The sequence below is a fragment of the Phocoena phocoena genome, chromosome 3 (assembly GCF_963924675.1).
Source record: "Phocoena phocoena chromosome 3, mPhoPho1.1, whole genome shotgun sequence".
Taxonomy (NCBI): Eukaryota; Metazoa; Chordata; class Mammalia; order Artiodactyla; family Phocoenidae; genus Phocoena; species Phocoena phocoena.
Window position 1 is genome coordinate 90,667,652 of NC_089221.1, and position 15,236 is coordinate 90,682,887.

The 15,236-nt window shown below is 39.8% G+C and overlaps 1 protein-coding gene across 1 annotated transcript in view; it reads right to left on the reverse strand.

Moving 5' to 3' along the window:
- Positions 1 to 934: 934 nt before the first annotated feature.
- Positions 935 to 15,236, reverse strand: part of TMEM232 (transmembrane protein 232) — a 379,423-nt gene continuing 365,121 nt past the window's right edge. Inside the window, 2 exon segments of the mRNA XM_065873677.1 lie at positions 935 to 1,213; positions 8,760 to 8,822. Of these exon segments, the coding sequence (XP_065729749.1) occupies positions 935 to 1,213; positions 8,760 to 8,822 (342 nt within the window).

A 15,236-nucleotide genomic window follows, 5' to 3' on the forward strand; every position in this document is an offset into this window, starting at 1 on the left:
TAAAAGGATCCTACTAAAAGATAAAAAAAGGGGAGATCCCAGACTGTGAAAGATAATATTGTTCAAGGTATGTGGAAGCAGTCCCAGTAAAAGGAAAAAAAAAAATCAAGAAATAAAGACACCGCAAGTAGAGAGGAATAATGTCTCACACATAACTCAAAGGTCATATGGCTGTGCTACATCTACTTGGAGAGGTGAAAGAGGAAGGAGAAGAAATTATTTGAATTTGGACTAGTGCCCCTAGGCTGTCCTGCAGGGACAACTCTCCCCTGCAAGACTGGTCAATGTTTTTTTGTGGAAGGCTGATTTTCTAAAAATTAATTTCTTTATCCTGCTCTTATTTGCTACTTCCTTTAGTGTCACTATTCAAGTATAAAAACTTGACATGTTATTGTTGAAGGACATGCTTTCCTTCCTGTGGTATCTAAGATTTCCACTTCCTCTCTCATGGCCCTAAGGAATTTCATATCCCCAGGCTTGGAAGCTGTTTATCCTAAAAAAAGGCTGTCAAACTCCAGGTGGGTTTGACATATAATATGTTTTTCAATATAATTTTCACTCTGTGGGGGCTTGTTTAGTAAGATCCATTGCTCTGGCCCCCAATCTTCAATACATTCTCCAAACTGGAGCCTAAGCCTAAAGATGTGATAGAGAAGCAAAGAAGATAGATACAAAACACAGCGGAAACTCTGCGCTGGTTTTGTATTTGTTGAGGTAAAAAACACTAGTTTCTGTGACAGCCAAGTCATGAAATGTCTGTAATTTAACAAAGTAAAATGTTTTTCTTGCTCATCTCGGGGCTATTCTGGTCAGCACGTGAATGAGTGGGTAGGTGGAGGGGTCAAGTGAGAGGTGATTCTGTTCTACAGGACTATTAGGGAACCAGGTTCCTTGCTTCTTGTGTCTGTCTTTTGGGACCACTGAGTCTTCTCCATTAAGCTAGCAGATGAGAAAAGAGAGCTAACATCTCATTTGGGGAGAGAGGTGGGTGGGGAGGGCCATCAGGTAGGCCTGAAGGTGATGCACTGCACCCGCACTCATATTCTGTTAGCCAGAACTCAGTGCACATGACCGTATCCAAGCGCAAGAAAATTGTAGTACCATTGTTTTCCCCGGGGGTACCAGCAAGCTCTACCACAGGGTGCTGGACTGCTTCTGCTCCCACCTGTTCACTGTCACTCAGATCATCCTCCAACTGGTGGGCTGGAGAGGACTAGTTCTAGACCAGAAGAGCCAATTGCCAAATTTTCAGGAATTTTGAAAGCTGGTTGTTAAACACAGCCATTATTAAAAACTAAATTATACAAACCTACTATTTTAAAATGTTTAAACCTACTATTTAAAGGTTAACTACTACTTTAAGATTAAAGATAAATACTGAAAACCCATCCGTTTTAAAATTATGCTACCACTTTGTTCCTTAACTCAATTCTTGAGGTGACTAATCTCTAAAGTATCTGCGTGGTGGAAGCACCATAGAACAGTGTGCTACTGTGTATATTTCCCCAAATTCACATTCATTGACTTTACATTGGTAACTTGAAATCAGCCAATATGGGAGTATGTTCAGTCTGGCAATAGGCAATGCTACAGATCAGGGGATGATTTATTGTTCAGTTGATTGTCTGGACTTAAGAAAATGTTAATAATTCAGATTAAATTTAAAAGTATCTTATGCTTACAGCCTTTACATAGTGGATAGGATAGCACCTTTATTTGAGGAAATATTCTTCCAGTATTAAACACGATCATCTAATTCAGCAAAGAAGTTGTTTGCCTCACTGATGAAAGAGTGAAGTTTGAAATACGGTAATGCTGAAGCCAAAAGACTTTTCTGTTTAATAAATCAAATTTGTATAAGGACGAAAAATAGTTTAAAAGTAAGTCACACATCAAATTTAGTGGCAATAAATATATTAGGTAAAGTTAGTGGATTGGGATGCTACTCTCATTGTCAAATCATGGTTAAATTGAAACTATAGGTTGCTCAAGCATATAAGAATTCAGTAAAAGTTTTTTTATTGAAGTATAGTTGATTTACAATACTGTATTATTTTCAGGGTACAAAAAAGTGATTCAGTTATACATATTTTTTGCACATTATTACCATTATAGGTTATTATAAGATATTGAATATAGTTCTGTATACGTGTATGTATGTATGTGTGTGCGTATATATATATATATATATATATGGCACATCTTCTTAAGCCAATCATCTGTTGATGGGCACTTGCACTGTTTCCATGTTTTGGCTATTATAAATAGTGCCGCTATGAATATTGGAGTGCACGTATCTATTCAAATTAGAGTTTTTGTCTTTTCTGGATATATGCCCGGGAGTGGGATTGCTGGATCTAGTTTTAGTTTTTTATGGAACCTCCATACTCTTTTCCATAGTGGTTCTACCAATTTGCAGTCCCACCAAGAGTGAAGGAAGGTACCCTTTTCTCCACACCCTCTCCAGCATTTATTTATTTATTTATTTTTAATTTTTTTTTTTTGTGGTACGCGGGCCTCTCACTGCCATGGCCTCTCCCGTTGCGGAGCACAGGCTCAGCGGCCATGGCTCACGGGCCCAGCCGCTCTGCGGCATGTGGGATCTTCCCGGACCAGGGCACGAACCCGTGTCCCCTGCATCGGCTGGCGGACTCTCAACCACTGCGCCACCAGGGAAGCCCTCCAGTATTTATTATATGTAGACTTTTTGCTGGTAGCCATTCTAGCCTGTGTGACATACCTCATTGTGGTTTTGATTTGCATTTCTCTAATAATCAGCAATGTTGAGCATCTTTTCATGTGTATGTTGGCCATCTGTATGTCTTCTTTGGAGAAATGTCTATTCTGCCCATTTTTTGATTGAATTGTTTGATTTTTTGATATTGAGTTGCATGAGTTGTTTGTATATTTTGGATATTTAACCCCTTGTCAGTCACATTGTTTGCAAATATTTTCTCCCATTCCATAGGTTGTTTGTTCATTTTATTGATGGTTTCCTTTGCTGTCCAAAAGCTGTTAAGTTTGATTAAGTCCCATTTATTTATTTTTGCTTTTATTTCTTTCTACTTGGAAGACTAATCTAAGAAAATATTGCTACAATTTATGTCCAAGAATGTTTTGTCTCTGTTCTCTTCTAGAAGTTTTATAAGGTCATAAAAGACCTTATATTTAGGTCTTTAAACCAATTTGAGTTAATTTTGGATATGGTGTGAGTGAGTGTTCTAATTTCATTGATTTACATGTAGCTGTCCAGCTTTCCCAGCAGCACTTGAAGAAACTGTCTTTTCCCCACTGCATATTCTTGCCCCCTTTGTCATAGATTAATTTACTGTAGGTGTGTGGGTTTATATCTGGGTTCTCTATTCCATTCCACTGATCTATATGTCTGTTTTTGTGCCAATACCATGCTGTTTTGATTACTGTAGCCTTGTAGTATATTCTGGAGTCTGGAAAGGTTATGCCTCTAGCTTTGTTCTTTTCCCTCAGGATTGTTTGGCATTTCTGGGCCTTTTGTGGTTCCATATAAAATTTAGGATTATTTGTTCCTTTAATTTTAACATTTTAACAATATTAATACTTAGCTATATCGAGTCCTCTTCCAGGGCCTGTCTGTCTGAAATAAAGTGCTTCACTGTTACACACTCTTGTGGTGCCACCCAGTACATGCGCTGACAGTATCTGCCTGGCTAGACCCATCATCCCTGTGCATGCGCTGACAATGGTCATCACAGTTTAGCCTGGATCACACCCCAGGTGCCCTGGTCTGTTTCTGCACAGCTAGACCAAACATCTGGTTAGGAAATGTGGCAAGGCTGCAGCCACCAACAAAGGTCTCTTTCTGCCCTGATTGTTAGCAAGCCAGCGCACGTGCACTCCTCTTGAGGAGATTCTAGGCTTCTCCAGCCCCTCTGTTCCAGAAGATTTCCCACACTCAAGGGGGCTTACCAGGGCGAGGGTCTCATTCCCTTACAGATTCCTCCCGGGGGCATCGGTCCTGTCCTGGTGCCACCCCACTTTCTTTTCCTGCCCTACCCAGTTATGTGGAGATCTTTCTTGCAGCATTGGTTGCATAGGATATCTTCTGCCAGTTTCCAGTTGGTTTTCTGTGAGAATTGTTTCACACATAAATATATTTTGATGTGTTTGTCAGGGTGGGGGGGTGGTGAGCTCCACATCCTCCTACTCAGCCATCTTGATCCCCTTCCCCCAGCAAAATTTTTGAGAATCTCTTGGCTGTAAGGAATTAGCAATAAAGAGTATTTAATATTATTGTTATTTGTAAATTGTGGGCTACACATCATTCATATTAAACTTTACAATAAACTTACATATGTATATATTATATGTGTATATAGATATCCATATATTGTGTATATACACATTTTTCCCCCTAGAGACCTTTTGTTAAATATTTACCAGCATAACTGCACCCACCTCCCATCACAGTGGGTGAAATTCTCAGCACTTTTCCTCTGTTACCTGATCTCCCTTTCACTTCCTTGCTGTTTACCCTAGTTCCTTCCTTTCTTCTCCCTGTACCCATCATTTGCACATCTTATTTCTTCAAAAATCACCTCAAGTGTTTTTGTCTTCAGGGATTCTTTCCTGGGTGAGTTTTCACCTTACCCTACTACAGTGAGTTCAGGTATCCCTTCTTTATATTCCCACAAATGCCTTATGGACTAACTGCTATTATGATTTTCATGTTTAGCCTTGTCTCACTATTTTTATAGTTGTAACTCATTTAAATATATATCTAAGGAATATATTGTTTTAAAATTTATGTAAATTATATATGTGGATTCTTCTAAATCTTGCTTTTTTTTTAATTCAACATTTTGCATCTGATATATATCCAAATTGAAACCTGTAGCTATAACACACTTATTTTCACTCCTGAGTGACATTCCATTGTATGAGTCCACCTCAATTTACCCATCCTCTGCCTACACACATGTAGATTTTTTTTCCAGTTTGTCACTATTAAAAACATTTGCCTGTCAGAAACCTGAACATTATGACATGAGTTTTCTATAGTTTTCATGCAAGTGAAGCCAAAATTAAACTTTGTAAGATGATACCAAATAATCTTTTATATTGTTTTATTAATTAATACTTCTACCAGCAGTCTATGTGCATTCTTATTGATCCACATTCACTCATTTGCTTTGACCATTTTTCTACCAGGTTTTCTTTTTCTTATTGTTTTTATTGAGCTTCCATTTTCATTGTGGTATATTTTGATAACCAGAAGTTCATAATTTTAGTGTATTCAATCAGTTATTTATTTTATGGGTTATATACTTTAGGAAATTCTTTTGACTCTTAGTTTATAAAGATATTATTTTATATTTCTTCTGAAAGTCCTTAAAGCTATGCTTTTCTCATTTAAGTCTAATCTAATTTTAGATGACTGATTCTTTCCCCAGTTCCATTTATCAAAGGGTTTATTCTTTCCACCCTGATCCATCATATATTATGTTTCAGTATATGCATGGGTCTGATTCAGGCCTATATATTCTGGTTCATTAGTCTTTATCTGCCTCTGCACTAATGCTATGTTATAATCCTAATAAGTTTTTAAAAATCATTATATTTAGAAAGCAGAGCTGTTTTATCTTGTTCGTATTCAGGATTGTCTTGGTTATTTGGGGCCATTTTTATTCTATATCCATTTATAAGAAGCTTGTCAAATTTCATGAAGTACTTCACTGACAACTGTTAGTACTTTCACTTAATCTTTAGTAGAACTGTAAGAAAAGTGACATCTTTACTTTATTAAATCTTTTTCTATGTGGACATAATCCGCTTTCCTTTCCATAAGTCTGAAATAGTTACCCCATCCTGCTCAAAGCCCAGAATTACCTGGAGAGTGCACTGTGCTCTTTATAAGATTTTCAGGGCCCTCATGGTCCAGCAACCCCAGGTCTAAAAGACAATTTCTCTCATATGGGGATTGTAGGGATGATCCATTTTGCCCTCCATTCCAAATCATAAGACTCGTTACCCCTGATGTTGGGAGTGCTATTGGATGACAGCCCTCAGTCGCCTTACCCAAGGTCATGACACCTTCTGAGGTCTAGTGACAGTTCTGTGTGAGAATAAAAGTCCCAGTTCTCACATCCCATCTTTTGGATCCCCCACTGGGAGGCTGAAGCTTTCAATAAGACTGTCCCTCTTCATCTTCTCAGTCCTATTCCTTAGCTTTTCTCCACAGGTGGTGTTCCCAAGAGCATGTTCTAGTAAACCTCCTGGTGCAATCTCTGTTAGAGTCTGCTTCCTGCAGAAAACATTCTGTGACATTCTCCAAAAGCAGAATTAGGGTCTAATTAAAGAAGTTGTTTCACTGCTAGGTGGAGGGACCTCAGAAAACTCACCCTGTAGAGTTACCTCATGGATTAATGTCTGTGATGTTTCTCATGCTTCCCTTTTCTGAATGGAACTTTATTTGGCTGTTATCCTTTTCCCACTGCTCCACTGTAGAGTGGCTTGTCTTCCACAGGGGTGAAGGAGAGTGTGACCATAAAAGGGTATCATGGGGAAGTTTCTTTGGGTAAATGAAACAGTCCTGTATCCTGATTATGGTCGTAGTTACGTGAATCTATACATGTGATGATGTTTCATAAATCTAACCTTTATTTTATTTCATAAAAGAACATATAAAAACAAGTGAAATCTGAATAAGGTCTGTAGTTTAGTTAATAGATTTGCACCAAAGACAGCTTCCTGATTTTGATCATTTTATTATAGTTATGTAAAATGTTATTTGAGGAAGCAGGTTAAAGGGTACACAGGAGCTCTGTACTATTTTTGCAAATTTTATGTAAGTTTAAAATGATATCAGAATCAAAAGATTTTTTTAAAAAGCTTCTTTTCTCATTGCCTTTAAACTCAGACTCATGGTAAATATTAATTTAAAAATTATCCAAAGCTTTTTTTTTTTTTTTTTTTTTTTGCGGTACGCGGCCTCTCACTGCTGCAGCCTCTCCCGCCGCGGAGCACAGGCTCCGGACGCGCAGGCTCAGTGGCCATGGCTCGCGGACCCAGCCGCTCTGCGGCATGTGGGATCCTCCTGGACAGGGGCACGAACCCGTGTCCCCTGCATCGGCAGGCGGACTCTCAACCACTGTGCCACCAGGGAAGCCCTATCCAAAGCTTTTAACGAGAGTGAGAGAAGTCTTTTTCCACACTCTTAGCTACATAAAAGGAGGTGTAGATTGATGTGTAAGAGGGTGCCATTGACTGTCTCGGTGTCACTCAATTATCATGGTAGGACATTCACTTCATGTCTAACACTACACTTTGCTTCCAGTTCCTTGGCCACTGAGACTCTACCATGTTTGACCGCTAGGCCTCCCATAGACTAGGTTTCCTATCTCTGAACTTCCCAGAGGCCACAGATTTGGGGACACTTGGGGATAGGAGACAGGTATAGGAGAGAAACCAGTCCTGTTCCCAAACTTATCATCTTGTTTGGGAAGTAGAAGATGGCCACCTGAAAGGATTTGGCAATCTCAAAGTACCACATGAAATAACTATAAATGAGTAGGTAAGTAAATAAATGTGGGAAAAGGAAGAAAAAGGGGTGAGGAAGAAATATGAGGGAAGGGCCTAATTCTAATCAAACTAGATGTAATGCTTAAACAAGGCCAATTTGGTCTTGTGGTGGATTTAAGATGACTGAAAATTCTTTGGCATCCCTCCCATCAAGAGATTGGGTCTCTTTCTTTTCCCCTTCAACCATCTGGTTTGTGACTGCTTTGACCAATGAGGTACAGTGGGTATGATGTTATGCCAAGAGGACTGGCAGCTTCCTGCTCCCTTGAGGCCCCGAGCATCCTTGTAAGAAGTTCATGTATCCCGTGGAAGAGACTGCATGGTGATGTAAAGGGGGTGAGTGTAGTTCAGCTTTCCAGATGCCCCTGCCAAGGTGCCATTCATGTGATGGAAGCTGTTTTGGGCCCTGAAGACTAGTCCAACTATCAGCTGAATACCACCCAGTGACCCGATCAGCACTCGAGGACGTAAGAATCATCTAGCTGAGCTCTGCCCAAGTTCCTGACTCACACAATTGTGAGATGGGTTTGATCAGGGAATGAAAGACCTAAAATAAGTGATTCATTATAGAGTTAGACATTACAATACTGTGAGAAAAGTTGGGGAAGTAAGTCTGGCAGGGATGGTTAAAGGATCAGAGAAGTCACTAGGGGACACGAAGGGAAAGAAGTCAAAGAGTCTTAGTTTGTTCACACTGCTATGACAAAATCCCACAGAATAGGTGCCTACAAAAACATATTTATTTCTCACAGTTCTGGAGGCTGGGAAGTCCGAGATCAAGGCACCAGCATGATTTTATTCTGCTGAGGGCCCTCTTCCTGGTTCATAGCCAGTAGCTTTTCGCTGTGCCCTCACATGGCAAGGCTTCTCTCTGGGCTTCTTTTACAATGGCACTAAATGACCTAATGGGAGCCCTCATGACCTCATCACTTCCCAAAGACCTGGCCTCCTATTACCAACAGCTTTGGCCATTAGGATTTCAACATATCGATGTGGGGTTGGGGGACATAAACATAGAAACCACAGCACTAAGGAAGGTTCTTGCTTCTGCAACTGGGAGTGGGTATAATCACTGTTGGTCCCCAGGACAAGCAGTGGGAAGGAAAAGCTAGATGTAAAGCAGGGACAGACTGGAATCTGCAGGGCGAATGGAATCCATAAGGACAAACTGGAACTCGCATGAGTCTCTCCCTATATCTAACCTCGATGATGGGGATGATCTGCAGAAAGATCTGGGGCCCTTTGCTGCAGAGTTGCACAGGTACCTGAAAAAAAAAAAAGAAAGATTATGTAGCAGTTGAAGGGCTACAGTCCCAAGTTGCTGCTGTCTGATGCAGTGAGGTGAACCATCAAATCAGCAGCAGAAGGCATGAGTTTTAGAGACTCCGCATGAGCTTAATGGCCGCTACTACACCCCACCTCCACAGCGAGTGCAAATTCTTCTGTGGCAACACTAACGTGAACCATACAAGGAAGGGAGACCTGAGAAACATATTGGGTTGGCCAAAAAGTTCATCTGGGTTTTTCCATAAGCTGTTACTGAAAAACCCGAATGAACTATTCTCCAACCCCAGTAGGTCTCACTTAAGCTAAAACACCTGTTTTATATTTTGGTTTTCTACTTACTATTTAGGGGCTTAATGATGGTCAGAATAGGGCTACGTGGGCCTCTTGGAAGGACTGAGTGACTTGGGAACTACCACAGAAAGACACATTTTACAATTTAATCAATGGAAACCAAGACAAGGAAAATGAGTTGGATGTTTTAATGAGCCAGAGGTATAAATGGAAATGACAGCTAGGATCCTTGGCTCTGAGTCCCCTTTCCTCCTTTATACCAAGTTGAGGAAATAGCAAATTCATTCTTCTCACTGTGTCTTATTTCACAGATCCCTGAGAAGCTCAAAATTATTTAAATGGCTTCTCTTTCTTCTCAGAGAAATGTTTGTTGCATTACCTATTTCCTTCCTGGCAGGACTAAAAGTTGCATCATTAGCAGATATCACCATTTTCATTTTTCCTCAGGGGACTTGATGGGTTGGAACTTAAGCATGAGTATTCAGTTGAGACCATACCCTGTGATTCAGGTTAAATGTGACATAATTCCATAAATGCTCAGCCTCTTCACACTAAAGCAGCATTATCAAATATAGAAGGTTTGCCTTGGCTTTCTAGGATTCAGTGTGACCTCAGAATCTTGACACTTCATGTTTCTTTCGAGGGCAAGCTTGAGCTTTCCTCTCTTGTTGTGTTCATGTCTAATGAATGTGTTTTTCTTGAGAGACTTTGATGTCAAGTTATTTCTCACCCAGAGCTACACTTTAATGTGTTATCTGCAGAGTGCAACTACCAGAGCTTTACAGTGTCATTAATTAGGTAGGCGTGGGAGCTGCTGCAGCAAAGCAAGGCTGGAATCTTTTCATTTTATTATTAAAGAATTCCCATTGGAAAAGGAAATGGGTTGTTTTTAATTTTTATTTGGTCTGTGGCCTTATGAAAAAAGGAGAGAAGAAGGTTTTCCATTAACATTGTGCCATTATGGGATTTCAAATAATATACTATACAAAGGTGATTACAGTTAATTTTAGTCTTTGTGAGAACTCAGCTACCAGGGCCCGTCTCTCTAAAGAGGTTGGATTGCACAGAGAGCAAGAGAAATTACTGGGTTCAGAATGGCGGGAAAGTAGCAACATCAAGGAAGACAACTTCTCCCTTTTCTTCTTAATGCTTTGGGAGAGGATTCCAACACCGTTCTTGTTATTCCTAGTGCCAGTGGGATGACTGAAACAGACTTTCAGTTCTTGGGATTTCTGAGCTCCTACAGGTTAATGAGCACCTAGACTAATAGCTCTGTTGAGAATTTAATTTAGATTTTTATGTAAGGTAATATCCACTTCCATGGGAATAAATATTTTTTATCTACACATAGGGTTTAGCTCTTAGGAGTAAAACAAAGTCATCTATTGAGTAAATTTCTTCTGAAATTTCTTGCCCAAACTAAAACAGCAGGAAAATCCAGCCCAGCCTTGTGATAATGATGATGATCATTAACACCTTCATTTTTCTCTCAGTTCAGAATAGCTTATTCTTTAGAGCAAACATAAAGTGATTTGAGTCTATGCATAGGAGTATCATAAATGCCAAAAGAAATTCTACTCTGCATTAATAAATGCATTGCATTAAAGTCAGCTAGTAGTCTCTTGGCAATAGAAATGTTACTGGATGTCATTATATCTGGATTTAGCTTTTGTGACCTTTAGAGGCTACCTAACATGGAGGATGAAAGAAAGACATATCTTACTGAGCAGACAGTGCACAGCGTAAGACAGGTTGCAAAAAGCTATTGCTTTCATCACATAAATCTCTCTGCCTCAGTGAGGTTGGAAAGATCATAGTGATGCATGGCCACAAACTTTAATTTACTATTTTTCCTGGGTGCCGCTGAGGGATGGTAGGAAGGAGAAACCTTCTTACAAGGAGCACTGTTCTTCTATTAGGAAAAAAACGAATGAAGAGAAGATTCAGAGGTTGCTCCCATCATGCATTTGCTTGTTATCAAGAAGACTAAATAAAATCTTTGTGCGTAATTGTTTGAGAAGTCTTGCAGCATCATTCATTTTCTTCTGGATTGCACAAATACACCAAAGAAATAGGCTGGTGTTTTGAATGGTTAAGTTCTCTATTATGTCAGGATAAACTGAAGAAAATCATTTTCATGGGTATACTGTTTTATAAGCACCCGCTGTTGTGAAGTATCTCGAAGTAATATGTGTAATAGATGAAACGGGTTTGACAATCTAGTGAGCAACACAATAAGCAGAGATGTGTCACGTACCCTCCTTTTTACTTGGGGGTTTGTTACGATTCTGGGAGGAGATGTTTCAAAATTTGAAAGCTAGGTAGAAAATGCCACCTCTTCGGACTATGATCTCACCCTTGTTTGCTATGTGCTAAAAAAGTCCCGAGGTATATGGACTGTGGTTTTATTTCTGATAGTGCTGTATGGTCCCATTTCCTAGCACTGTGGTAGAGCCATTTTATTATTATTATGCCCGGTTTTCTATGGGGTGCAACGTAAGTCATCTCTGGCAGAGACCAAACCCAAAGCACAGACACTTTAACATCTCATTCAGCACTTGAGATGGCACCGTCAGACATTCGAAGCCACGGCAAGTTCCTTGGAAAGTGATTTCTCGGTGTTCACAGCACTGCTACAAGTCCTCACACCTGCCCTTAATAGGTGTCCCTGGAACTGTTTTGCAGATCATAAGCCTGCTTTCACAAGGCCCTTCCTAAAGAGAGGCTCTCGAGGTAACGCTCTAACACTGGTGTACTCTAGGATGCACCCAGCATCTCGGAGCACAAATCATGTTGGTAAATAGCGTTTAATATATAAATCAAATAACATGTTCATTATCTCCAAGGACCTTGAAATTAGCACTGGAAATTAAGTTGAGTTTCAGGCTGCCTCTGTTCTGCTTTGAGGAAAACAGCAGGGAATTGGAAATATTTTCATGGACACCAATTATACTGTCATTTGGGAATGTTCACCCTAGTGAAACGAGTGATTTATACATCTTAAAAATCGTAATGATGATTAAAACAAAAAATAACTGTTACTTTTTTCTTTTTAACATCTTTATTGGAGTATAATTGCTTTACAATGGTGTGTTAGTTTCTGCTTTATAACAAAGTGAATCAGCTGTACATATACATATATCCCCATATCTCCTCCCTCTTGTGTCTCCCTCCTTCCCACCCTCCCTATCCCACCCCTCTAGGTGGTCACAAAGCACCGAGCTGATCTCCCTGTGCTATGCGGCTGCTTCCCACTAGCTGTCTATTTTACATTTGGTAGTGTATATATGTCCGTACCACTCTCTCACTTTGTCCCAGCTTACCCTTCCCCCTCCCCATATCCTCAAGTCCATTCTCTAGTAGGTCTGCGTCTTTATTCTTGTCTTGCCCCTAGGTTCTTCATGACCTTTTGTTTTGTTTTGTTTTTTAGATTCCATATATATGTGTTAGCATACAGTATTTGTTTTTCTATTTCTGACTTACTTCACTCTGTATGACAGTCTCTAGGTCCATCCACGTCACTACAAATAACTCAATTTCGTTTCTTCTTATGAACTGTTACTCTTTTCTCAGTAATATTTACAATTGGACAGGTAGATCATATCAATGGAACTTAAATCATGAAGGAAGTTTTCTCATATGCTCTTTTTTCCTGGCACAGCAGGAGGAATATTCTAGGTTCAGTGCCTATTTCTCAGGAACTGATATACTCAGGACAGCTCACAGTAGGTACAAAGTGGGACGTGCTTTAAAACAGGCACATTTGCCGTTTTCCACTCCCATTTATTAGAATATTATTAAATTGTTCTATACCCATAGGCATTGTATTTGTGTGACAGGACCGTGTTCTAGATAATAATTTTTGTTTGATTTTCTGAAGTTTTTTCCAAGCAGGTAGGCAGCCTCTTAGTATTTTCCCACTTCAGGATGTTTTCGTAGAGCCCAAAGCAGAAGCCACCTAAAGGTTGTTTCTGTCCCTTTTGTAACAGCATAATTTCTTTGAAGGAATGATGGTTATGCTTCAGAGGGAAGAAGGAGAAAATGGGCCTCTCAGGAGAAACCAGTGCAAATCTTGTGTGTGCTGTGGCAGGGCAGATGACATTTGCAGAACCCTAGGGGAAGGGAGAGCTGCAATAAGGACTGCAATAGAACTCAGAATTGGATTTAAATGTACTCGTAAAGAATACATTTAATATCTCCTACACCCTAGGTTATGGGATAAGATTCATACCCTCTCATCTTTTATGTGTCCTAGCAATTATGTGATACCTTACATAATAGTTTGCTTAGGTCATTCTGCTAGAGTGTAAGCCGCAAGGGTGTACTAATTAGTAAGCCTCTATCTCAGCTTCAAATGTCCCCTTTCATGTTCTACCTTGTGCTGAGACTCTACAGTCAAGGATCTGCTTTGCCCTACCACCTCTCTGTTAGGCTCTGCCAGGAAGGAAACTGGAGGGAGATGGAAGCCTGGAAAAGGACGAAGGTGCACTTACCTTACTGCTTCCTTCATGTTCTTGTCAGTGTCACCCCAGGAACACTTCTGCATCTTAGCTGTGGTGGGTCATTCTAGCAGGAGCACTTGATTTACATTTGCACTTTCCCAGAACCAGTGGCATTGTGTCCTCGCAGAGATCCAGCTCCCGTCAGCCAAGCTTCCCTTGGCAGAAGTCTGGTCACCAGCCTCACACAGCCTTTCTCTGAGTTGAGACACTAGCATCTGCTGGCTGACCCCTCCTCAGAGGTCTGAGTGGCAAATCTGTGGGTCCCCATCTTCAAAATTCTAAGTTTTAAAAATTCTAAACGTTTTCCTCTGATCCTTCAGTTCTAGGGGCAGAATATGTGTCCTACTACTACATTTGTGATACTCAGACATTTATTTTATTATGATTTTTCGGTTCTTCAAGAGCTAGTTCACTATTCTATACACTGTTTATATGATATTCTCTCTGATAAAGTAACCCATGTGGTTTCCATCTCCTGACAGAATCCTGACAAGCACAAAGGGAATTTCTCCTGCATCCTCTACCTTTGCCCTTCTTGTCTAGAATGGTGTCTTACACTTACATGCTCAATAGTTTTGCCTTGGTTTGATTTAATTCGCTGCCATAATATGGCAAGAAATTTGCCTTTAAAGCAGAGTGGTGAAGACCAGGAGCTTTGGAATTTGATGGTGTTGGGTTCAAATCTTGGTTCTGCTACTTAGTAACTGTATTATTTTAAGTGAACTATTTCATCCTTCTAAGCCTTAATTTTCTCATCTGTGAAATGTACACAATAAAGTGTCCACCTCTTGGTGTTATGAACATCAAATGGGCCATTGAATGCAAACATCTGAGTAACTAGTAAGTGTTCAATAAATGATTGTTACTATTATTTGTAAAAAAAGAGGTGAAATTCAGAAGAAGAAGAAAAGTGAGTTTGCAAAGTACAGAGCCTTGGAGGAAGGTGAAAGAAGGGAATAAATGGGACAAAGTTAGGAAAACAGAAAAGAGCTGAGTGTGTGTTGGGGTTGGGGGAAGGGGAATAGGTGGTAACATAGGGTGGAAAGTGAGTAAATGTGTAAAGGTGCCTGAACTGATTTTTAGCCAAATTTTTCGTCCTATAATGAAGGGTCCATAGTGTGCTTCATTTTGTCCTTTGTCCATTTAAGAAACCATGACAAGTCACAATGATGTTTAATTTAGTCAGCTTAAGATAATTGAATTTTTGAACATCAAAATTTTTTTCATGTTTAACTGCTTATGGTAGAAACCTTCCTAATGGAGATTACATATTTCATTACCTTCTTTTATTCTTTTCACTGACTTACACTTTAGGAGAGAAATGTTACTTCATACCTTGATAACATGTCAAATGTTTCTTCTTATCTCTTCTCTAAACTGTTCCCTTTTTTTCCTATTGAATTTAAGAGTCCATGTCCTTAAACATGGATCTCGTAGCAGTTCTGTCACACCCTTAAATTGTACTGTGAAAGCATAACATTCTTATTTGCTCAAGCGGATGCTTGGAACCATCTCACTTTTGTGGAATGACAGGCTACAACTTGCGAACAGTGTTCACGAACCAATAATTGGGCTGAGCTCATGTCATGTGATCTTTCC